A 25,276-nucleotide genomic window follows, 5' to 3' on the forward strand; every position below is an offset into this window, starting at 1 on the left:
AGGAAGCTCTGATGTGTCAACAACAAACATGAGAAACAGGAAGCTCTTGTGTGACAACAACAAAACATGAGAAACAGGAAGCTGTGATGTGTCAACATCAAACATGAGAAACAGGAAGCTCTGATGTGAAAACAACAAACATGAGAAACAGGAAGCTCCGATGTGAAAACAACAAACATGAGAAACAGGAAGCTCTGATGTGAAAACAACAAACATGAAGTCCAACAGACAAATAATTGTGACTGAAACAGTAGAGAGTACTTTAGGAGCAGAAAAGCTCAAACTGAGTTTCAGAAAACAAAAAAAATACAAACAGAGGGAAAAAAGTTCTGTTTGTCACACAGAAAGGTTTGTTCGGGTTCTTGTGTTCTAAAACCCAACCTGTCCCAAACAGAACCACGTTGACTCTGGTGCTGTTCTGGAGCTTCCTCAGAACCTGCAGCGCGATTCTCTGGGCCAGACGGAGCGTCTCCCCCCTCATGGACTCAGACGTGTCCAACAACAGGACCACTTCAGAAGCTTCAGAACCAGAGTCCAGCTCAAAGTCTGGGTAGAAAACCAGCATGCAGGCCTGCAGAAGAGACTGGGTCAGGTCAACTTGAACCAGAACATAGATCATTAATAATAATCAGTTCTTTATTAAAAACTTTAACCAACAAATACAACAACTGCTCCAGAAAAAAAATCTAGAAGCTTAAAAAAACAAAACATTCAATACTTTTTCTGCAGCTTCTAAACTGATTTTTGTTTGTGTTTGTTTATTTTATAGGCACTTCAGACAGGAAGTCATATATGAAACTATAAGGGAACCAAAAAAAAAAAACAAAAACTGATTTTTATGTAAATATTTTGTTTTGTTTAATATTAAATTATTGATGTGCCTTCCAATAGAATTTAAATTCAATTAATACTCAAATTTTCCCCATAATTTAGCAATATTTTATTCTAGTAAAATTATTTCTATAAACTTTTATTTCCCCTTCCATTATACCCAGAAGCTGTTCCAAAGTTTTACCATTGCAGCATAAGTCATATCATCTGCATATAAAGTAAATGCATCATCTTAGACACATTATATATGTAGTTTATGAACAGTATAAAAGGTTTTGGGCCAAGAACTGAACTTTGTGGTACTCCATGGGTAAACGTCAGTAATTCAGAGTCAACCTCACTTATTTGTACATATGGGTATATATGAGAGAGGTAAAAATTGTTGCATGATCTGTTAGTGCTCAGTGTTTGTGGGGGAATGACTCCCAGCTACTACCACATCAAACATGATTAGCTGTAGCGGACATCTTGAATCAGGTCGACTCCAAACAGATGTAGATGTACATCTAATGAATACTTTGAGTTTCATTAAAATACATAGACTGTTTCTGTCTGAGATATTTTGCCGACACAGACAAAAGCATTGTTAAACAGCAGTTACTAAAATGATTTGTACGCATTTAAATCAAACTACCCGAAGTGAAAAAATTATAAATATTATTGATTATGGAAATCATATCAGTTGTTTATTTTATCTGAGCAAAACCTTGGACCCAAATGTTCATCAGATCCAGCCAGTCAGAGGGATGGAACAGAGACTTTATTTAAGCAACAGTTTGTGATTCCAAACGTTAAGAGAGCCAAACTTTTGATGTGGAACAAAAATAAAATCTTTTGCTTTCAGAGTGACAGAAGGAGGCTGACAGCAGATAAACAGACCTGGCTCTCTTTGTCGGGGTGTTTCTCCACCCACATCCTGGGCAGGTGCACCTCAGACAGACCAACAGACAGCTGGAACCCATCTGGACCCATGACCTGACCCGGCAGAACACTGACCACTGCCTTACAGTCCGTCCTCTGCATGAAGACAATCGGCACGAAGAAAAGAAACTGAAGATTTCTGCCTCAGACTTACAGCAGAGTTACAGGAGATAAAACTGTGTAATTATTGTAAATATTTAACTGTTCGTAGTGTTTTAATGTAAAAATGTTCCTTCAGTTATAGATAAACCTAAACTCAAACCACTGAAGATCTATGACCAGAAAAAGAGAACATAATCTGTAAAATATGTCACAATATGCAGATGATACCATGATGTTTAATCAAGGGTAAAATCACCTTCATCTTGATTTGATGAGTGATGCAGTGCAGCTCTGAGATCTTGTTGGGCATCTCAACAGACATGTCCAGCGTGAACTCTCTGAGGGACAGAAATGAATATTATGTCCATCTGAGTTCTTTTATTTAACTCAACAATCACAACCATTAACAAATAAGGAACACAGATGAGATTAAACACAACTTAGTCTCTCTGTGAACAGAAACAACAATCTTTACAATTTATTCTCAGTGAATATTGAAGATCTCATGGATTAAAAATAAACCCAAAGAGCAGGAAAATAATGTGGCTGACCTTGAGGTTGCAGCTTCATCGGTCACACAAACTTTCTTCACAGAGACCTGAGCCAGAAATACACCAAACAACTTTTTAAATAAAAAATAAATAAATCCCATAACAACTAATCATACAAAAATTATTACAATTACTTTAATCTGTTTTAGTAAACATATGTAGCAGAGAGTTTGCACAACAATAAGTTCATGAAAAATAAAGTTAATCTTGCTTCTTCCTATTTACAGTTTTTTCTTTATACTTTTCAGAGCCTTTAGATGTTTGTGTAAGCCCCGCCCCATCAGCTCAGGCTCCTCCTACCTGTGAAGTCTGTTTGAGTGCGGCGTCCTCCTGCCACGGCGCCACGCTCCCGGGCAGGGAGAACAGGATGCTGCCGTCTTTGACCACCAGCTCTGACACGAATGTCACTTTGATGAGAACGGTGGCTCCAGGAGGAAGGTTCCCCACGCTGATGGTGAAGACGTCCTGCAGACAGGATGGAAAACATGTCGACAGGTTGGAGGAGGAACTTCTTTAGTCTGTCAGAATGTGAGTCAGAATGTTGGTGAACCTACAGGAGCATCCTGGTCCATCAAGTACGCTCCATGACCTCTCTCTATCGCCTGCCTGTACTCCCTTCGAGCCGTTTCCTTCTCCTTCACCTAAAAATACAGATATATATATATGATTATCAGAATATCATACATCTGAAGAACAGAAATGAAATAACCAAAACAAATTAAGCACACTTTCTAAATTCAATTCAGTTTATTTCTATAGTTCCAAATCACAACAGAAGTGGTCTCAGGGCGCTGAACAAAAACAATCATATACATAAAAAGCCAGTTAGTAAAAGTTCTCTATCAGAGGAAGCAGCAGATTGTGATGAATCTTCACTTCGTCTCAGTCTCCCATCCTGAGCAAGCACAAAGGAGACAGTGGAAAGAAAAACTCAATTTAACAGGAAGAAACCTCCAACAGAACCAGCCTCAGGACGAGCGGCCATCTGCTTCATCCGGCTGGGGTTTGAGAGGACAGGAAGTAGAAACAGACAAACACAGAATGACAGGTCCAGGTGAACTTTCTATAGGAGGAAATACAAAAAACATTTTAAGATAGAAATAATTACAAATACAAACAGGTAGAACAGAGCAAGTAAAGACAGCAGCAGAGTGAGGAAATGTGCTCAATTTGCCCTCCAGCAGTCTAAGCCTATAGCAGCAGAACTAAGGGATAGCTCAGGAAACCCAACCGACCCTAGCTATAGAATTTATCAAAAAGGAAATTCTTATGCCTAATTTTAAATGTAGGCAATGTGTCAGCCTCACAGACAGAAAATAGAAGTTGGTTCCACAAGAGAGGAGCCTGAGAACTGAAAGCTCAGCTCCCATTCTACTTTTGGAAACTCTAGGAACCACAAGTAAACCTGTAGTCCAAGAGCGAAATGCTCCGTTAGGAAAGTATGGAACAATAAGATCTGTAATATAAGATGGAGCTATGTCGTAGAGAGCTTTGTATTTTAGAAGTAAGATTTTAAATTAGTTTCTGAATTTGACAGGGAGCCAGTGGAGGTCATCTAAAACTGGATAGATATGATCTCTCCTACCAACTCTCATTAAAACTCTGGCAGCAGCATTTTAAGAATAATACAGTTCTAGCTTTACAAAGAGCTTTCTTATATGTTGGCAGGCTATCTCTCCAAGCTAAATAAAATTATCTCACGCTAGTGGAGCACCATTTTCTTTCCAGCTTTCTAGATGCCCGTACATAAGAGAATTGAACCAAAGAGCCAGCTTCCTTTGAATGATTACTTTCTTTTTCAGTGGTGCAATTTTATCAAGTGAAGTTTGCACTGAAGTTGTAAAATTATCAATCAGATCATCTAAGTCACTGCTCTCTGGTGTATTACTCTGCAAGACATAGGAAACAACAATATTCTTTAATTTTGGTTACAGCGTTCACAGATAAGCACCTGCTATAATGAAATTTACTCTCAGTGGCTGTGTAGTCATTTAATGTAAACTCAAAGGTTATTAAAAATGGTCAGACAGAACAGGATTGTGAAGATGTTTTAATAAATAGCTAATCTCTATGCCACAAGTCAGAACCAGATCAAAAGTGTGATGATGAGCATGAGTGGATGTGTGGACATTTTGGGTGTTGTAGCATCAATCAATAATTCTGAGTGAATTTCTGCTGAAGTTTCAAACATGTCTGAGGTCGAACAGGTTTCTGCTGTGGGTTTTAATCCTGTCCTGGTTCGGTCATTTGAAAGTTGAATCTCCAGCAGGTTACCTGTCCCACCACGTGTTTCCCATTGATGAACGCTTCGAATCCACACACGGCAGCAGAATCATCCAGAGGGAAGACGTACTTCGCCTCGATGGGTACGGAGCTCAGGTTGGTGTATTTCTGGAAAATAATCACCTAACAGAAAACAAAACTCACATTTAGCTTTAAATGAAATCATTAAAGAGTCCTAAACCTAAACGAGGAGCTTCTTGTTCCACCTGAGAGAGAAGATCCATCAGTTTGCACTTCACATGGACGGCCTGCAGGGGGAGCTGCTGTCCCGAGCTGTCCAACAGTCCAGCTGTCACGTCCTCCAGAGGGTTTTTAAGGTTTTCCATGTCACCATCTACTACAGGAAGAGACTCTGCACACAGAAATCTGATCTGTTAGATATTCATACCAGCTCTCCATTACCCTGAACTGGGTTAATGGAGTGAAGACAAAATATGGAATATGCACAAACAAATGAGATGAAGATAAATAAAAGAAGTTTATTTTTTCACCCTTTTATTAGACACTCATAAAAAGAATGAAAACTCCTAATGTTTGACCTTTGGTCTCCTGGATTCTTCACACGACTTAAACCTTCAAAAATGTTAAAACTGTTTAAATCCTCTGGTCTGAGTCTCAGACTGGATCAAATCTACAATCTAGAACCCCATGAGAACCACATCATGTGGAGAAACTGAAAAAAATCTGGAGCTCACCTTGGTCCATGACAGGCTGACATGCTTCAGCTGATGTGTCCACTGCAGGGTGGAAGTCCTTCAGGTGGTCCCCTTCAACACTAAACCGAATCACGTATTTTATCTTGACCTGATCAGGAGAATAAACGACGAACTCATCGTCCTGGAACACAAAGAGGCAGAGATGGTAGCAACCAGTTCACCTGCAGGTCCACAAAACGTTGATAAATACAGATAAGTCTGAACTCGTGGTAAACCTTCGATGGCGACTTCCTACCTCAAAGTCAGACTGTGGGTTCTGAGCGCGGCGGACCCCGTGCACACTGTGGTGGCCCTCAGGAGCCTGGCTCAGAGTCAGGTCCCTCTTATGGACATCCTTGCACCGTCCCAGAGCCACGTCACAGACCAGCAGAAGCCTGGATCCATCTGTCTCACTGGGTTTGGAGTATTTCAGACTGGTTCTGTGGACAGGAAACACGAGAAGGACTTGTGGGTGCTGAACGCCACAGAAATGCCAGAACAGCTCAGACATCCCAACGTTTGGTCCTTCAGATGTTTTCTCTGTCTCACCTCATTTAAAGAGTTTACGTGATGTCAGAGATTTCTGAAGAACAAACTTGTTCACAGATGTTTTTACCTCACAGAGTCACTAAAGTAGATCCCACTGCCGAGGTTCCCGGCGTCTGTTCTTTCAATCCCATGATGCTCCACTCCAACACGAGGAAGCAGCAAGCCCCTAAGAAGGCAGTTTCACAATAAAACACATTTCTTATTCTGAAATGCAATAAAACATAGAGATTTGATATTTATAGGGAGGTATTTTATTGTTTTGTGCTGGTGCTGATGTTGAAGTATCTTCTTGTAGTTCTCTAACCTGTGGGGTTCTTCAGGGATGTGTACTCAGACTTGTTTGTTTTGGGGGGTTTTAAGTGTGTTTGCTTCACTCGACTGTTATCAGGGATTAAACCAAATGCAAATCTTTTTACTATAAATTTGTTCTACACCTCAAGATTACACAAACTAAGGACCTCATTTTGTCTTTAATCAGGTCTTTAGCAGCATCCTCCAAACTCTTTTAAAAACATGACAAAAATATTACAACAAATACAAATTTTAGTCTTTTTCTGGCGGTGAGACATAAGAAACTACTCTGACCTCCAGTCAAAGTTTATTTTGACCTGTAATTTTCTGAGCTGATTTAAATGACTCACTCTCAGTGGGAATATGAAAATATAATCGTTGTATTACAAACTGGACCAAGCTTGTAATAATTTTGCGAATATACTGTATAATTATTTCTCTTTTCTTTTAATTTACGCCATCAGGTATCAGTCATAACTGGATACTGTTCTTCAGTTTCATGTTGTCTGTAAATGTTTTGTTTGAGGTGTCAGGACTTTACCGGGACAGAATTCCTACAAAGTTACTGGGACTGGACGAGTGGAGGAGGGGCCTAATGTTCCCGAGTTCAGCCTTAAAGCTCTGAAGCTCCGCCCCCCTGCTGACACGCATGATCTGATGGATCTGCACGGGGCTGCAACAGAGAAACATGTAAAGGTTTGATGAAATGTCTTTGCTGAACATTTTGGGTGGTTTTTTTTCTGTTATGGGGATGAACCTGTCTTGCTGTAGACCGGCGATGTTCTGGAACGCAAGGCTGTCGGGAGGGAGGGTCTCGATGCTGCACCGGAGAGCCCGGTACTTTCCCACGCAGGACGGCTCGGGGCTCCTCAGAGTCATCTCACTAACGTTCAGAACATCTCGGATTAACTGGAGGAAAACAAAATCTGTTGACCTGAGCTCATGAGGTGTTCATTTAATATTTTAGGTAAACATGAAACAACTAAATACTGTGGTAATTCTATAAAGTCATTATTTAAAAAAATGCACATAACAGTCCAGATGTTATAAACATCTGGGATGAAATCAACCAGGTGGGCATCAACCAATGTCCCCTTTCAATCAGAAGACTGAAGGTCAATGTCTAGCTGGACAATCACCACCAGGAGGAACCTGTGATCTACAAAGACACTGGTCGTGACCTCTACAGGAGGACAGGGTTAATGTTAGAGGTCAAATGTTAAGGCCAAAGTTAGAGGTCAAAGGTTAAGGTCAGAGCTAGAGGTCAAATGTTAAGGTTGGTGTTGGAGGTCAGGGGTCAAAGGTTATGGTCAGAGTTAGAGGTCAAACGTTAAACTCAGAGTTAGAAGTCAGAGGTTAAGGTCATTGTCAAAGGTCAAAGGTTAAAGTCAGAGTTACGATTTAGAGGTTAAGGTCAGAGCTAGAGGTCAAATGTTAAGGTTGATGTTGGAGGTCAGGGGTCAAAGGTTATGGTCGGAGTTAGAGGTCAAAGGTTAAGGTCAGCATTGGAGGTTAAGGTCAGTGGTAGAGGTCAAAGATAAGGTGGTCAGAGTTAGAGGTCAAACGTTAAACTCAGAGTTAGAAGTCAGAGGTTAAGGTCAGTGTCAAAGGTCAAAGGTTAAAGTCAGAGTTACGATTTAGAGGTTAAGGTCAGAGTTTTCTGGAGGTCTTTAGCTGAACTCCTCTCCAGAAGCTTGAAACAAACCTTGTAGTGCACTGAAGTGTTTGTGGTGCCGACTCTGAATCACCACCTGGGTTCTGACGGGCCCATCAGGGGAGGCTGTAGCAGTGTTTGTGTGAATGTGTCCATGATTTTTTAATCCTGTTGCCTTTTTGTGAGTTTACAGATTTAACTCCTAATAAAATCTACAGCAGACGAGGCCTCGGATGAAGCGCTTCTGTCTGAGAACAACTAGTTCAGTTCTGTGTTGGTGTTACCTGACAGAGGTCCAGTTTCTGAGAGAGGAACCCGATGTCGGGTTCTAAAAGTCTGGGTCCTTTGTGGGGCAGCAGGTTGTAAACCTCTTCCAGGAGAGACGACGCCTTTGAGATGTTTCCCTCCTGCAGGTTCTTCTGAGCCTGAAGCAACAAACCCTCAGCCCGGCTCACCTGAACACACACCCAGACCCATCAGAACCAACAGAACACACACACAGAACCACCGTGTATAAAACCTCAGGTCACTGCGGACTAATCAGAACCTCACGTCGTTCAGGCTGAGCTTGTTGATGGGAACACTCAGGACGGTGTCGAGACGACCCAAAGCCTCGGTCCACAGCGTCTCCACAAACACCGCCACTTCCTGTGACACACTTCCTGTGTTCAGCTTCTCCTCCAGCAGCAGCTGTCAATCAAACAAAAGACCTGTCAATAACTGATGGGCAGCAGAACCACGCAAAAACCAACTAAAGTCCAATCAGAACACCAGAACAGAACTTTCACACTGAAATCCTCTAAATATCTGAATATTTATCAAAAAATTATAAAATTAACCAAAATAAAAATAAAAAAAACAATATTATCCTGCTGTGTCGTACATGCTGCAGGGGGGCGGAGCCAAAGTGCGGCGCTTCTGGAGGAAAACTTCTCTTCCTCTGCAGACCAGAAGAGTCCAGACCTTTCGTCAGAGACTCGTAGACCTCCAGAGCTTTCTCTGTGGACAGAAAGACCAGCTGATCCTTCACCGCTGCGTTCTGTTGGACCGAACCACACAGGAGGTTTACTGAATGATTTTCATTAAAATACAAGAAAACACAAAAACAAGAACAGTTTGTCTTCAAGTAAAGTCCAAAGCACGAGTCCTCGTTGGGTCACCAACATCTCATGACATATGTGTGAGGTTGGGGCGGTTCAGAACTTCTCAGAAGGACCAAAGAATCTGGAAGAACGAAGTGTTTCCTCCCGCTGTTCAGAACCGAAGACAAAACGTTCCTTTATTTTGGTGCTGCCACGTTGGGTTTTTGGAGCCAGAAGGCTCTTTCACAAGACCCCTCAGTCCGGGACTGGGACGTGTTCAAGACCGAGGTGGCCCACATCTAGTGCTCCTCTGTGCCACCAAGCAAGGTAGTACGAGAGCCGAACAATGGGCCGACGTGAAGCAGCCAGGCTCGGAAATGTGATGAACCAACAGAGTTCATTTAGAGTGGAGGACAGAGCAGATTTGTAGGCGGTTAAAGTTCATGAAGTTTAGTAAACGACACGAGTTTGACGTCCGACACACATTTAATAAGTCCGGTCCAGCTCAGTCTTGCTCAAAGCCTCTTTTGGTTCCACTCGGCCCGCTTAAATTCGGATATTTGATTTACGAACGGCCAGAGGGAGAAAGACGGACCTGTCTGTGCAACCATTTTGCGGAACCGTTTTATGAAAGAGCCTCGAGTTTTGGGACATGAGGCTGTACCTCCATAGCTCCGCCTCCAAACCCTCCCAGCTCACCAACAGGCTGTTAGTCCCGGTGCAACGCCACACTTTTCTTTAGGCCACAAATAACTACATAAAACAAACAAAAAATTTAAATGCATATTTGAACTAGTAGCAGCAAAACATGAGCTACATGAAACAAAAAAAACAAAACAAACATAAATCAACATCTAAAAACATTTTCTGAAATGTATCATATTGGTTTAAATGAAAGGGGCGGAGCCTGCTGGAGGTCAGTTGAGGACCAGGAAAGAGAAGGTGTTTTTTTTTTTTTATTTTACAACCACGATTCTAAAAACCACATAGAAACAAGTCAGACACACGGAGGAGGATTATCAAATTAATTTAGAGTCTGATCAGGTCCCGGGATTAAATCTGAGAGAATCAAGTGGAGAAAGTCCAAACAAAACCTCTGAAAGACCTTCAGGAGGTCTGGAGAACTGACCCAGAACACTGGAGCCTTTTCATTTGCTTGTTTTTCTGACTAGAAAATAATTCACACAAGAATCAACAGATTTGAGTCCTTCTGCCTCTGATGGATCTCAGGAGAAATGTTCTGGTTCTGTTGGACGGGCTGGTGTCAAACTGATGTGGAGGAACATTTTAGAGAAACAGAGAATAGTTTTAACGAAGCTTAAAAAACAAATAAAACCAGTCCTGGTGGATGCACGTGGTGATGTCATCACACCTTTGCCGCCAAGTCGTCTTTCCAGTATCGGACGACCCGATAGCGCCGTCCCAGTTTGGTTCTGGTGCTCTGCAGCTCCAACACGCACCAGCTGCTGCTGCTCCTCTGCAGAGAAACATGATTTATTAACAAACATCTTGAAAAGGCAACAACAATAAACACAAAAAAACAAACAAACCTTTTGAAAGATGGCGTACTTCGCCACCTGGAAGTCTTCGGGAAACTCTGGAACATCAGAGTCCAGTTCTGTGAAAATCCTGAGAAATAAAACAAAACGGATCTGGATCAGAAACATTAACCCCAAAAAACTTTTTTAAATTAAAAACCATGAAGTCTGAACAACAGGAAATAAATCCTTCAGTTCTCAACACATTCTGTTTATCAGAAAATGCTTTAAATCGCTGAGTGGAGCGATGAAGACCATGTTCACACCTGGACTCTTCTTCATCATTTCTCTCTTCAGGCACAGGTGAGTCTCGAGGACCTGAAACACAGAACTGTTGGTTACCTGTCAGGCACTAAAAAGAATTGTTACACGTAAGACACAGAACATAAAATGTCCCATCCAACATTACACATCCATCCATCCATCCATCCATCCATCCATCCATCCATCATCTTCCCGTTTGTTCTGAAGTCGGGTCTCGGGGGCAGCAGCTTGACCAGGGAGGTCCAGACATCTCTTTCCACAGCCTCTTCCAGTTCTTCTGGGAGGACTCCAAGGTGTTCCCAGGTCAACCAAAAGACATAGTCTCTCCAGGGTGTCCTGTATCTTCCCCGGGGTCTCCTCCCAGTCAGACATGCCTGAAGCTCCACCCTAGGGAGACGCCCAGGATGCATTCTTACTAGATGCCCAAACCACCTCAACTGGCTCCATTTGATCTGGAGGAGCAGCGGTTCTACTCCGAGTCTCTCCTGATAACTGAACTTCTCGCCCTATCTCTAAGTCCAGCTACCCTGCAGAGGAAACTCATTTCAACCTCCTGTATCCATGATCTCATTCTTTCTGTTACTACCCAGAGTTCATGACCATAGGTGAGGGCAGGAACGTAGACTGACCAGTAAACAGAGAGCATTGATTTACAGCTCAGCTCCGTCACCACAACGGATCGGCACAGAGTCCGCAATACTGCAGACGCTGCACCAATCCGTCTGTCAATTTCACGCTCCATTCTTCCCTCACTCGTGAACAAAACCCCGAGATACTTGAACTCCTCCACTTGAGGCAGAACCTCACCCTCAACCTGAAGAGAGCAATTCACCCTTTTCCAGTTGAGGACCATGGCCTCAGATTTGGAGGTGCTGATTCTCATACCAGCTGCTTCACACTCGGCTGTGAACCGCTCCAGTGAGAGCTGGAGATCACGGCACGATGACGCCAACAGGACCACATCATCTGCAAACAGCAGAGATGGAACCCTGAGACCACCAAACCGGACTCCCTCCTCCTCCTGGCTGCACCAAGACATTCTGTCCATAAAAGTTATGAACAGAATCGTGACAATGGGCAGTTCTGGTGGAGTCCAACTCCCACCCTGAAGGGGTCCGACTTACTATCAGCACTGCAAACCAAACTCTCGCACCACTTGTATATGGATCGAACAGCCTGTAGCAACAGGCCAACGTTAAACAGAATCATTACAGATCAAACACTGAAGCTCAGAACTTGGCAGTGGGTCGGTTTGGTGTTTTGGGCTAGTTGGGATGCTCGTTATCGAACATTCAGTCTTTTTTTTTTTTCCACGTTAAGCAGATTCATGTTTATTTTATTAAAACAAGTATATTTCTGTGTGTCTAAAGTCTGATGACAGCATACGGCCGCACAAAACATAACCAACATGTGGCTTTCTCATGGAAACAGAACACAGCGATCCACAAAGCACCTAGCAAAATGGCTGCCGTGCTTTATGCGCACACGTGGCACTGTCAGTAACAATCCCAGTGCTTTTCTAGCTCAGTGAAACTGACTGGCCTGGTCAAACCACTTCTCTGCTCACATGTGTTTATTTTACATGATCTGATCTGCATTATATCTCAGGATTGACTCCTCCCTCTCTTCTGATTGGCTGCTGTGGTTTTACCCACAGAAAATCCAGCAGTGACTTCCATTCACCATCCATCATCAGACTTACACTACAGGTTCAGTTGGGTTATTAACTGGATATGAACTTGACTGAATTGGAGTTGTTTTTATTTAATTAAATCCTTTTAACTAAATGTAAAAAAAAAAAAAGTTATAAAGTTTCAGTTTTCTACAACCCTGCGATGGCGTCATCACACGGTAAACTCAGAGTTGAACATGTGTCATGGTAATGTAATTAATTTGTTTTTGCTTGAACCTCGTAGTGGTGTTGGGAACCACACACTGTGTGTTTTTTAAAAATGTACCCTGTTATATTAATTATGTTTCTCTTTTTTTAAGTTACCTGCTTTGGTTATTGCTTCCTGGCTGGAGAAGGGGCGTGGCCAAAAGCTGAGGACTTTGAAGCACAATGCCTGCTCAACAGGACCAACCATGTGCTATCAGGGCGGGGTGTTTTAGGATTAGTTAGATCATCTGGTCCTCAGTTAGTATTGATGTTTAGTTCTGTTTACCCTGTAAGTGTAAATGGTCTGACCAAATCATGTAAGTTACCCTGCTGTGGCTTTGGTCAGTTTTTATGAGATTAGATGTGTATACTTTGTTTACTCAGTTAATATTTTGTAAATCCCTTTATGAGTGGAGTTATAGTTGACCTCTTCTATAGGCCCATTAACTGTATTTTGAACTTTGTCAATTGTTTATATTTTTTGTGGAGTGAAATAAAGACCCACTTGGAAGACATTGTTCAGTGTCCTCTGTGCCTTCATTGCTTGGTCCTTCACAAACTCTAAATTCTGAAAAAGTTCAAATCACATAAACCCATATTTAATTCACAGTGGAACACAATAAACATATCAGATACTGAAACTAATTTATATATTTTTTATAATTTTTTAGCAAAAAATAAGAATTTTAAAATTGATGGCATTGGCAGCAACACATCTGGAAACATTGTTCCAGGAACAACAAAAGGCTGTAAAAGTCAGCTTACAAACAGCTGGAGGAACATTTTGTAATTAACTGTTAATTAAAAGCAGGTCAGTCAGAGGACTGAACTTTTAGAAGTAAAGATGGGCAGAGGTTCAGCAGGCTGAGAGAAATGGTGTCTATAAATAATGGATATACAATAGTCCCTCATTTATCGTGGGGGATCCGTACCTGGAAGCACCGCAATAAGTGAAAAACTGCAAAAGTAGCAATAGTACTACAAGTACAAGTAGTAAGTAGTTCATTTTAGTGTATATATATATGTGTATATATATATATATATATATATATATATATATATATATATATATATAAAAAGGCGATTTAAACTCTTCCCACACTCTTGCAATATTCTAAACAATGTTTCTAAACTCTAAACGCTCTAAAAGAGCACAGAATGTCATGATTTCAGCTCTGCCTCGGCTGCTCTTTGCCACCTGCAAGCGCTCTTGGCCACGCCCACTTCTCCACTCTGCACGGAGAACAGCTGATCAGTTGCAGCAGGAAGCTTTTTCTGCAGTGTGGCCTGCACAAATGTGCAGCAGGAGCTAAATAATTTAAAACAATTTATTTTGAATAAAAATCCCATGCCGATCGTGCGGCTCATCCATCAATCAGACACTTGTGTGTCGTGTCCAATCTTATTTTGAAAAGCAGCAACAGAGCAAGTCCGCGATAAACAAACCACGAAGCAGCGAGGGACTACTGTAAAATAAAAATGAAGTGTGAAAACTGAATTATAGTCCATAAAATCTAATTATTTGAAGAATCTGAAGAGACTTAAGTTCCTTTGGTCCAATTTACTTATTGACGGACTTTGTTGAATAAATTCTAAACTAGTGGTACTTTTATTTCTTGTTTGTTTGTTGTTTTTGTTTATAGTTATGTCAGACTTAATAATTTTACGTGGAAACAGTTTGTTTCTGTCTCTTTGTTGTGTTTATTGTTTGTCTTGCTGGTGTTACTGGCTGGAGTGTTCAGAGCCCACCTGAACACACCTGGAAGGTGAGTGGAGGGAAAGGCAGGGGCTGATGGGTAATCTGAGTCATCGTGTTGGAACTAGGTGGGGTTCAGATTAGTGACCGTGTTTCAAAAGAGACAAACAGAAACCTGCAGCACCTGGACGCTGAGGAAGAAGAACTGATGAAGATGACGAGGCGTCCAGCTTGTACTCGTCCACAGGCAGGAGGACGTCTTGGTCCACACAGCTGAGCACATAGTCCAGGCCCACCACGGGGGTCTGGTACTTCTGGATGCTGCGTAGACGGTTGGAGCTCAGCATGGACACGGAGCTGGTCACAACCAGAGAGCACTGTGGGAAATGTAGGCAGAAACACAATGATGTGTTCACGTGCATGTTCCTCGTTCAGCCTGAGGCAGAGACCAGATCAGATCCAGGTTCAGACCCAGTTCCAGACCCAGTCAGGTTCATCTGAAGCTGACAAACATGATGCATTGTGGGAAACAAACTGATCTGTCGTCAGAGAGTGAAACCTTTGGACAGAGCTGGCATTGATTTATTGAAACATGTGATCAGCTGATCAGAACAACAAACATCACGTCTGTTGGTGGAACCACCAACGTTCAGACTCTGGTTCAAACCGACACTGATCCAGGTCCGAGTCCTGACTCCGGACTGATGAACACATGAATGTCACAGATCAGACAAACCCTCAGATCCAGACCAGTTCTCTGACCTTTTTATTGACCACGAATGAGATGCTGCCTCCGTTCGCCGTCACCGCAGACTTCAGCTTCTTCTTCTCCTTGAAGGGCAAATCTTTGAGCTCCAGGAGCACCGAGCAGTTCTCAAACACGCCCATCCTGGAACCAGACGAACCAGAGAACAGAGAAAACATCACAAGGGTTCCTTTACGTTCTGCAAACTGAAGCCTAAACCAGAACTCTGAGCTGGATCCAAAGAGTTGGTTCTCTGGACTGCAACATCACCGACCGTGGTTCAACCAACGCTCCTTTCTGAAACCACCTCGGTGTTCCTCCATCAGAAGACCAGGACCACAAACGATAACCCTTAGATGAAACCACAGCCAAAGACAACTTCATGCATTGGTCCACAAGAGATTTTACTAACAGAAGAGGGAGAAAAACAGTTCCACTTCCTCCGGCGGAAGATAAAAATAAACATTTGATCGTCATACAGCACTGTGGTCTACGTGTTTTGTTGTGCGCACAAACACAAGGTGTTATGGTTGTGTTGCTTTCTAGACTCTTTCAAAATAAAAGCAGACTTCTTGTTCCGTTACATCCAAACATCGTTTCTATTAGACTTCTGATGTGAACCTGGAAGTGGAAGCTCGAGCAACCTGCCCTCAAGGTTGCTTTTTTTTTTTTTAAATGCAAAATTTAAACCCCGCCCTCAATTTTAAATCCCGCCCCAGAGTTTTAACTCCGCCTCCATGTTTTAAAAACTGCCCTCTCCACCAACAGCAATGAACTGCATGATGATAAATAAAATATACTACTCTGATACTGTGTGACAAAGGTCTGAGGTGGATCTGGTCTGAGGTCATCTGATGTCTACCGTACTTACTGACACTTCCACTGAAATCTGTCCATTGGCTCATGAGATATTTTGCTAACAGGCCCACTGTGAACGCTAGCATTAGCAGTTAATGCTAACGTGTCATGCATCTGCTGGGATGACCCTCAGCTACTACCACACCAGGTTTAAGCTCAGTATCTGTAAATTTTAATGAGTCAGTTTGTTTGATGTTAGTTGGCTGTGGCGGCCATCTTGAATTGATCTATGAAAAACTATGATTTAAAACTTTGATTTAAGAGAGAAGGATTTATTTAAAAAAAAAACAAAAGCAACTGTACATCAGTTGAGGGATTCAGGTGTGGAATAATAGTAAAGAGTTACAACCGTTTTTAACTTTAAATAAATGTATAAAAATAATTTAACAAATATAAAGTTTGAGTTTTTTTCTCTTTCCTTTGTTTGTGTTTTGTTTTTTTATGAGTTTGTCAATTTAGCTGGAATTCCTTAATATGTTTTAGAAAATTATATAGGAAATAATCTGCTGCTTTAATGCATTATATATTATTATAGTGAAGGTATAATAAGCTTGTGCTTCTACCTACACTTTTCTCTCTCCCGGTCTACACTATTTTTTGTTCTTAATTTTAATTTATTTTACAAAGCTGGTTTGGTTCAGAATTTGTATGCGTGGTGGTACCAAGTGGTTCTCATTAAAATTATGTGATTTACAAGACGCAGCAGTTCGTAGATCTTACAAAAATACTTGTGACATCCGAGACAGGCTTGCAAAATTAGAAAAGTTTATTTAGGCACATTTTTTATAAATATCCTTTAAAATCCTATGAACAAAATAAGGAAACAAAACTAAACCCAGGAGCTGAGGTTACTGGATGAAGGCCACCACACCAGCACAGCACCCCAGCAACTGGAACACAAAACAAAAATACAGGACAACTAAATATCTAAATTATACATTACAATTTACAAAGTAAATGGGCTGTAACCAACAAGACAAGTAGAACTAAAGGAGAACTTTAACAATCAAATACTCATTTTAAAAGTTGTAGTCCAGACCCAGGTGTGTGGCCAATTACCCGCCACCGACTTGAGTGCTCGGGGACCGCACCCAAAACGTTTGTGGTGAAGTCCAGTGAAGCAGCCACAGGCGTCTGAGGACAATCAAGTGCAACAATCTGGAGAACCCAAACAGCAGTGGTCCCAACTTCAGCCAAGGACCTATAAAATTCAGTCAACTAATCACCAACAGTAGTAAGTTTGAAAGCGGACAATGAGTTGGGCCTCTACTCACCTGCTGCCACACATGCAGACGTGCACAGACACAGGAGGAGGACGCAGCAAGCTTGGCCTTCATCCCACGAAAGCCAGAACAGCAGGCGTGACACGATCTGCTGCTCAGCCACAACCCCACACGGTTTGAGAGCCACGAAGTGGAAGCAGGAAGAGGAAACCAAGTGCCAGAACAGGCTTCGCTGCCTCCTTTTACACTCGGCCCACTTATCTAACAGGAAGTGACATTTCCCTGGCCGGGTACATTCCTCTACTGCTACAGGTGTAAGTTTAGGAAGAGGACTGGATAAGTCTTCCTGCTCCCTTTTCCATCATTTCAGTTTTGTTTCCAGAATATTTTAGTGGAAATATTTATGTGTTTATGGTTTTGTTGAAATTATATTAATAATAACTATTATTATTAATTGTGGTACGCTCAGATGTTTAATCCATCCACTGGTTCAGGAGATATTTTGCTAACAGTACAGAGAAACACGATTATAAATAAATAAACACATTCGTGTCAATGTGCATTTCTCTGCTCTGTTAGTAAAATATGTCACGGGCCAGTGGACAGACAGTGAAACCTGTGAGGTCTTATCCTTCTCTCTGCAACACTTTATTTCTAGAAATCATTTATTCTCAGGGGGTTGGGTCAGTGCTAAATGCGGAAGTGCAGAAATCTGTTCCTTCTCGGGTGAGAAAACCTGAAACATCAACCAGAACCTCTGAGGTCCAACTGGGCTCAGACCAGCTGATTTTTATTCGACAGGTTCGGCTTCAGAAGAAAAACATTCAGTTTAAAAACTTTCTGACAGCGAGTTTCCGGTCAAACAAACACCCGACAAACTTTAAACACTAAATTTTAAACACGAAAACTTCATTTATTTACCTGGAATGTTTACAAATAAGGTGATGTTTGGGTTCTGGTCCGGACCGAACTCCTGCAGCAGCGAACACCCGAGTCAGAATAACCAGGAAGCTCGCAGCAACACCTGTGCAGATAACTTCCGGTGGGACTGCCTTCAAAATAAAAGTTCTATCGAAAGAACGTCTGGACAATGGAAATTCAGTTCAGTTTATTTCTATAGCGCCAAGTCTGAACAGAATTCAACCCATAAAAAAAGCCAATTATGAAAGTTATCTATCTAAGGAAGCAGCAGATTGTGTTGAATCTTCACTTTGTCACAGTCTCCCATCCTGAGCGAGCACAAATGAGGAGACAGTGGAAAGAAAAAGCTCTCTTTAAACAGGAAGAGACCTCCAACAGAACAGGTTCAGTATGAGTGTGCCCAAAACAAAGCTCAAGCTTAGAGGTGACGCTGTAGCAGCTCCTAAACTATGGAACATCAGACAGGCCTCCTCGCTGCCTCTTTTTAAATCCCATCTTTTTTCCAAGGCTTTTGACACCATGTGAGATGTTGATTTTATTATTATTTATTTGATACTTCTTTTACTGTTTCAGTTTTTATTGCACAGCTGTTTGTCTTTTTAATAATAATTATTATTATATTATTTTCTTGTGTTTTATTCCTTTTTGTGCTTTTTAACTTGTCTGTACAGCACTTTGGTCCTGTATGGGTGTTTTTAAAGTGCTTTATAAATAAAGTTGGATTGAACTGGATGAGCGGCCATCTGCTCTGACCAGCTGGGGTTTGAGAGGACAGGAAGAAGAAACAGACAAACACAGAGTTGCAGGTCCAGATGTACTTTCTATAGGAGGAACGACAAAAACACATGTTAAGATAGAAGTAATTACATTACAAACAGGTGGAGTAGAGGAAGTAAAGACAGCAGCAGAGTGAGGTCAGTTTGTCCTCCAGCAGTCTAAGACTATAGCAGCAGAACTAGCTCAGGAAACCCAAGCCAACCCTAACTATAGGATTTATCAAAAAGGAAAGTCTTAAACCTGGACAATGTGTCAGCCTCACGAACGGAAACTGGAAGTTGGTTCCACAAGAGAGGAGCCCGACAACTGAACGCTCAGCCTCAAATTCTGCTTTTGGAAACTCTAGAAACCACAAGTAAACCTGAAGTCTGAAAGGGAAGTGCTCTGTTAGGAAAATATGGAACAACAAGATATGTAATATATAATATGGAGCTAGGTTGTTGAGAGCTTTGTAGGTTAGAAGTTAGATTTTAAATTATATTCTGAATTTGACAGGGAGCCAATGGAGAGAAGCTAAAACTGGAGATATATGATCTCTATCAACTGAAAACTTAATAAAGATGTTTCTATTATTTATGTGTATTTCTGTGTGAAGTCAATCAGATTTTTGAAACTCAAAATGGCCCAAAATAAAACAAAGTAAATGCAAACTTTAAATGACCCCAAAAAAACAAAATGACAGTTCACAAAAATGTAAATATGTTAATAATGAAGTGGTTTTTAAGAATAAATCCTGTCTGTTTAAATCTTTAATCTTTCTCTAATTTAAATGCATGATTTATTTTTATTTATTAACAGAGGAAGTGCTTTTTTTTCTTCACCTTCTGCAACTTTACAGACTTTCTGCTTCATTTCCAGTAACTCTTGGGTTCTGTCAGGAAGCACAGCGCCCCCAGTGGAGGAAACCGGAAGTGCTATTTATTTTTCTGATTTGATTTCTGCTTCTTTATCGCCATCAATTTTTTTAATTGTAGTTTTACTTAATATTTATTTTTAAGTACATTTGTTCAGTTCTCCTGGAAACATTTCTGTTGTTTTTAACTTTTCAAACTAAGATCCTTTGTTTACAATAAAGTTTTGAATCATCTTTTAATATAAAAATAATTTTTTCTTCAGTTTTTTTAATCCGGTGAATAATGATCAGACTTCTGTGTGATTTGTACAACTAACATGTTGTAAAAAATTAATTTAAAACTTAAAATGATAAATCGTTTAAGTCTGCAGCAACAGGTTATTAAAAGTCTAGATATTAAAATAAAAAACGACACAGGAGGCAGTAAAATATCCAGAATTATCCTTTAATTCTGAATTTAAATCAACATTTGATTTATCATTGACAAACAGTAAAAAGGAAAAAAATATCTGACACATTTAATTTAACGAGCTCTTTTGGACAGATGACTTCAGATTTAAAACATTTCATCAGATAAATTATTAGAAAGATAATAGATGTGATTTTCACACTGGTGTTCCACAGGGTTGTGTGCAATCACCACTTTTATTCTCTATATACACAAATGAGTTGCGACATAACAGCAAAGACTTCACATTATTTTACGTTTTTATTTTTTTTACTGTAACCGTTTACAGTAAATTCTGCTGTTTCGTATGCAGACAGCTGTTTGTGCCACTTTATGTTGGTTGGGATGAACACTGTTCATAGTTTTAGTGGGACATAAAGTATCTTTGTTACCGTGTATTTGTGTTCCGAGTATAAAAACAATATTCTTAAATATTTTACATCACATGTACTGTCTGTAGTAAATTAAATGTAACACTGAACAAAGATCTAAGTTGTTTGTTTTACGCTCAGAACATCGGCGTTCAGCCGGTTCTGATAAATGTTTATTGACGAGACGTTCGAGTGTCGTCTGCAAACAAAATGTTTTTCTGAGAAGAGAACGTCGTTTGGAATGTAACGTTTCGTCTGCAGTAGGACTGTTTGCGTTTTGATTTGTATCTGAGTGAGGCGTGCTTCTAGAAAACGTGTAAAACTGCCAACACTGAAAACAAAACAAAAACAAATAAAACAAAATCGCTCCTGAAGACGAGGCACGATCAGAACCAGGAAGAATAAAAACTTCATTCACAGTAAATAATCCAGTGTTTGGTTCATGCACCGACTGTCAATCTGCAAATATCAGAACCAGTAAACTCAAAAAACACTCCAACCTGGACGCTGCTCTTCAGGGTCCAACAGAAACAGGAAGTGCTTTGATTTTCATAGTAAAACGTCCAACATCTCCGACAAAATAAAACTTCTAAGAACAATAAAAAGCTGCCAATGACTTGAGGAGAAAAGAGGAAATATTTACAGAAAATATTTAAAATAAAACTCCGGACAAACACAACGGGTCCTTTGAGACACTGAGGACAGGTGTGAAGACAGGTGCGTGTTGGGGGCGGAGCTTCAGCAGCTTCTTTATCTTTTAACCCCACAGGGTTTCTGTGCGTCCAAACTTGTAGACCAGAGAGCTGCAGAGACACAGAGGGACAAGGACACAGAGGGACAAGGACACAGAGGGACAAGGACACAGAGGACAAGGACACAGAGAGACAGACACAGAGGGACACCATGAGACAGATCTCAGAGTAAGATCTTTATTGTGTGAATGTTCATGAAGTCACTCTGTTGTGATCAATTTTTCTTCTGTACATTTTTCAGCATCTCTCTTGTCCCGCAGTTTTCAGCTATTTCAACAAATCATGAATCAAAACGTTCGGCTCTTTCAGGACAATCCGGCTGTGACTTTTGGTGCTGGTGCAACTTTAGCTTTTTGAAATATTTAACCTTTTCTGCTATTTTTGCCTCAAAGAAAATGAATTTATCTCATTTTACCTCCTTCAAAATCTTTAGATCTGTTCACAGCCTTTTACTGCTCCTTTCACATTTTGTTCTGCTTCAGCTTCTTTCAGTTTCCTGCTGCAAATTTATACATTTTTTTAGCTACTTTCAGCAGTTTTTTTTCAGCTGTTTTGTGTTCTTTTCAGCTTCTTCTAACTTCTTTCTGCTAATTTCAGCTTGTTATTCTTCTTTCAGCTTCTTTCTGCAAGTTTAAGCTTTTTCTACTATTTCAGCTACTATTTAGCTGTTTTATGCTAATTTTAGCTTTTTCAGCCAATTCCACATTTTTTGCACTCGTTTAAACTTTTTTCAGCCTAATTCAGCAAAAATTTGCTCTCTCCACTTCCTTCTGGCAATTTAATCTTCTTTCTGCCCTTTTTTTAGCTACTTTTCAGCTGTTTTGCTCATTTCAGCTTTTATCAGATAATTACCACTTTTTATGCTCATTTCTGCTTTATTTTAGCCTAATTGGGCAAACATGTTCTTTCTGCTTTCTTCTGCCAATTTAAGCTTGTTCTACCTTTTCAGCTAGCTTTTTAACATTTTTAGCTAATTTCAGCTGTTTTCATATAGATTAAAGTTTTTTGGTATTTTCTGCTACTTTCAGACTTTCTACGCATTTCAGCTTGTTATGTTCCTTTTCAGCTTTTTCTGTTCTTTCAGCTACTATTTAGCTGTTTCTATGCCAATTTTATCATTTTCAGCTAATTCCACATTTTTGGAGCTCCTTTCAGCTTTTTTCACTTCCTTCTGGTAGTTCACGCTTCTTTCTGATTTTCCAGCTACTTCTCAGCTATTTTTTGCTAATTTCAACTTTTTTTATTTAGCTAATTTCTTAATTTTTGTGTTATTTTCTGATTATTTAAACCCAATTCAGCAAATAAGTGTTCTTTCTGCTTTTTCTGCTAACTTAGGCTTAGTCGTCTATTTCAGCTACATTTCAGCTGTTTTTAGCTAATTTCAGCTGTTTTTAGCTAATTTCTTCAGCAATAAGCATTCACACTGCATTTTCACAGGAAATGCTATTTCTCTAGTTTTATTATAAATTAATCACACGTGGAACATCTTCAGATGGGTGGACCGGCGCACTCTGCTCTCAAACACCAAGTTGTTTTAAAAACAACAAACAGAACGTTTGGACCCGTCCAGAACCGACGACGTCTCTCTGAATCAGTTTTTCTGCTCGTCTTTAGTCGGTCTCCTGCAAGAGTCCAGCAGGTTCTGGTTCTAACTGGGTGTAAAATGTGTTTGTAATAAACAGAAGAACTGATCCATCTTGTGCAGAACCCCGTGGCCCTGGTCCCGGTCCAGTTTCAGACTCACCTGAAAAAGATGAAGGCGTTCTGGAAGAACACGGCCAGACCCGGAGCCACGTCTTTCTCTGAGGGACACAACAGGAGGAAGGTCAGGACCTCCATCTGCCCCGCAGACCCAGATCATTAATGTTGGACCAGAACCCAAAGGCCCGGTCCAGTCAGGTTAAAGAGGAGCAGGAACTGGACTCACTCGGAACCACGTAGGCAGCGAACAGAACCCAGATGGAGGCGATGAAGGAGCCGAACATCATCATGAAGCCAAGGAAGAGCCAAAGACGAGCCCCTGAGAGGAAACAGACGTGATCAGGTTCCTCTGTGGTTCTGATCAGACCCGTCCCTGTGGTTCCGCCCCACAGAGCCAAGCAGCAGAACCACACAAACCCAAACGATCAGAACCGGGTCATCAGATGTCACCTGTGCGTCCGAGGCAGCCCTCTCCGTAGGCGTCTCCTCTCACCTGACCGTTAGAGACAGCGTTGATCCTGAAAACAACAAAAGGTTCATGTCCTGACGGGCCGGACGTCTCTGAGGACAGGGACGTCTCTGAGGACAGGGACATCTCAGAGTCAATGCTCACATGAAAAAGGCGATGGTGGAGAAGACCCCGCAGGTGTGAAAGGAATGATTCATGTCCTCCTGGGTTGGATGCATCACCGCCGCATCGATCAGGATCCACCAGCCTGTGAAGAACTGCAGGAACAGAACCTCAGTTCTGAAGACAGAACTTCAGAACCTCAATCCTGAAGATAGAACCTAACTCAGCTCCTCGGTCCTGAAGACAGAACTTCAGAACCTCCGTCCTCTTGAATACAGAACCTCAATCCTGAAGATAGAACCTCACTCAGCTCCTCGGTCCTGAAGACAGAACCTCAGAACCTCCTCCTGGGTTCTTCGGGTCACTCACCAGAGTTCCTGCTGCGACTGAGGCCACGGCGTTCCTCTTCTCGCTCCAGTCCACACACTCCGGCCAGCGGAAATGATCCAGGAAACCAGCCATCGGTGCCGTTCTTCTCCCACGGGTCGGTCTGAACCAGAACCACAGACATGAACAGAACCATCAGGCTCCTTCTGACTCTACAGGCTTCTCATCTGGAACAAAGAACCTGAAAATAAAACGTTTAGACACAGGAAGTCCCTGAAACATCAAATTAAAACGTTTTCATCTCAATTCTCTCAGTTGAACTAAAGAAAATAATTTTTATTTTATTCACAGAAAACATTCTACAGAGATAAATCCTATAAGAATGATTATTGTATTGAATAAAACTGATTTAATCATGTTTCCTCAGATTTAGGATAAAAAAAATCAAGTTTAAATCAGAACAATTCTGTGATTGCTCGCGCTCAGAACCAACACAGAATCCGGTTCTGGACGGTTTGGACCCAAATGTTCAATAAATATTAAAAACAGAACATTAAATAAAGATTTTTATTGAGAAATATTTTTTTATGACGCGGTTTAAACGAACCGTTTAAAAACTCTAGAAAATACAAACTCGTAGTTTTAGTTTAAAATGTTCAGAAACCGGTTTAATGTTGGTCCACTCACCTTTGATCGGTCCGAAATATTTAAAAATAAAAACCGAACGTCGCTCGTTTTCTTCTTCGTCGGCAAAAAACAGAAGAACTTCCGGTTTTGACGAAAGCGTACCCCCTGCTGGACAAGCGAAGAACTACAAGTGGGAAAAGTATTTTTTTTATTCTGATTTTTTTTTATCTTTAAAAAAAAAAAAAAAAAAACTCATAACCGCCTGTTTTCACTCCCATTTAAAAATAAAAACTATATCAATAAAAACTTATAAAAATAAAATAATCCGAACTGGTTCCCATTATCAGAATCGAATGAAGGAAAAGAACCTGGAACCCCTACAGGCTGATCTGGTGTTTATTGGACCTTCCAGCTCTTCTGGTTCAGACCACAGGTAGTATCTGTGGAGACAAACAGAACCATAACCTCACCCACCCCCCCAAAAAACACATCAGAACCTCTTCTTTTAGGTTTATTTACATCATATCAAAAATATATAAACATGTAAAACATGAAAAATAGAGAAATAGTTTTTATAAAAAGAACCTCATCGCCTCATCCAGTGTCAGACCAGAAACATCAAGTCTTTGTGTGGGGGGTCAGGAGGCCCAGAGTCCATCCTGTTGGGGATCAGGAGGCCCAGAGTCCATCCTGTGGGGGGTCAGGAGGCCCAGAGTCCATCCTGTGAGGGGTCAGGGAACCCAGAATCTGTCCTGTGAGGGGTCAG

At 41.0% G+C, this 25,276-nt stretch overlaps 2 protein-coding genes across 2 annotated transcripts in view; both read right to left on the reverse strand.

Moving 5' to 3' along the window:
* The window catches only part of parp4 (poly (ADP-ribose) polymerase family, member 4), an 18,720-nt gene extending 557 nt beyond the window's left edge, over positions 1 to 18,163 (reverse strand). The window contains exons 1-22 of the mRNA XM_037687163.1: positions 18,084 to 18,163; positions 15,099 to 15,225; positions 14,521 to 14,713; positions 10,764 to 10,815; positions 10,510 to 10,588; positions 10,332 to 10,436; positions 8,761 to 8,916; positions 8,430 to 8,567; positions 8,162 to 8,332; positions 6,981 to 7,132; positions 6,765 to 6,896; positions 6,000 to 6,098; positions 5,640 to 5,823; positions 5,384 to 5,525; positions 4,895 to 5,040; positions 4,680 to 4,811; positions 2,960 to 3,046; positions 2,706 to 2,870; positions 2,406 to 2,452; positions 2,111 to 2,192; positions 1,711 to 1,848; positions 382 to 571 (exon numbers count right to left, since the gene is read on the reverse strand). Coding sequence (XP_037543091.1) covers positions 382 to 571; positions 1,711 to 1,848; positions 2,111 to 2,192; positions 2,406 to 2,452; positions 2,706 to 2,870; positions 2,960 to 3,046; positions 4,680 to 4,811; positions 4,895 to 5,040; positions 5,384 to 5,525; positions 5,640 to 5,823; positions 6,000 to 6,098; positions 6,765 to 6,896; positions 6,981 to 7,132; positions 8,162 to 8,332; positions 8,430 to 8,567; positions 8,761 to 8,916; positions 10,332 to 10,436; positions 10,510 to 10,588; positions 10,764 to 10,815; positions 14,521 to 14,713; positions 15,099 to 15,224 — 2,716 coding nt within the window. The 5' untranslated portion in view covers position 15,225; positions 18,084 to 18,163. The remainder of the gene's footprint in view (positions 1 to 381; positions 572 to 1,710; positions 1,849 to 2,110; positions 2,193 to 2,405; positions 2,453 to 2,705; positions 2,871 to 2,959; positions 3,047 to 4,679; positions 4,812 to 4,894; positions 5,041 to 5,383; positions 5,526 to 5,639; positions 5,824 to 5,999; positions 6,099 to 6,764; positions 6,897 to 6,980; positions 7,133 to 8,161; positions 8,333 to 8,429; positions 8,568 to 8,760; positions 8,917 to 10,331; positions 10,437 to 10,509; positions 10,589 to 10,763; positions 10,816 to 14,520; positions 14,714 to 15,098; positions 15,226 to 18,083) is intronic.
* A 2,947-nt stretch (positions 18,164 to 21,110) lies between these two features.
* On the reverse strand, positions 21,111 to 24,641 carry LOC119418961 (transmembrane protein 50B-like). Its single transcript, XM_037686253.1, has 7 exons — positions 24,571 to 24,641; positions 23,926 to 24,046; positions 23,599 to 23,711; positions 23,436 to 23,503; positions 23,212 to 23,304; positions 23,029 to 23,086; positions 21,111 to 21,335 (listed from the first exon to the last, which is right to left on the reverse strand). The coding sequence occupies exons 2-7, from the start codon at positions 24,016 to 24,018 to the stop codon at positions 21,290 to 21,292; spliced, it is 471 nt and encodes a 156-aa protein (XP_037542181.1). The 5' UTR covers positions 24,019 to 24,046; positions 24,571 to 24,641; the 3' UTR covers positions 21,111 to 21,289.
* Positions 24,642 to 25,276: the final 635 nt, after the last annotated feature.

The sequence above is a fragment of the Nematolebias whitei genome, chromosome 13 (assembly GCF_014905685.2).
Source record: "Nematolebias whitei isolate Nwh7 chromosome 13, NemWhi1, whole genome shotgun sequence".
Taxonomy (NCBI): domain Eukaryota; kingdom Metazoa; phylum Chordata; class Actinopteri; order Cyprinodontiformes; family Rivulidae; genus Nematolebias; species Nematolebias whitei.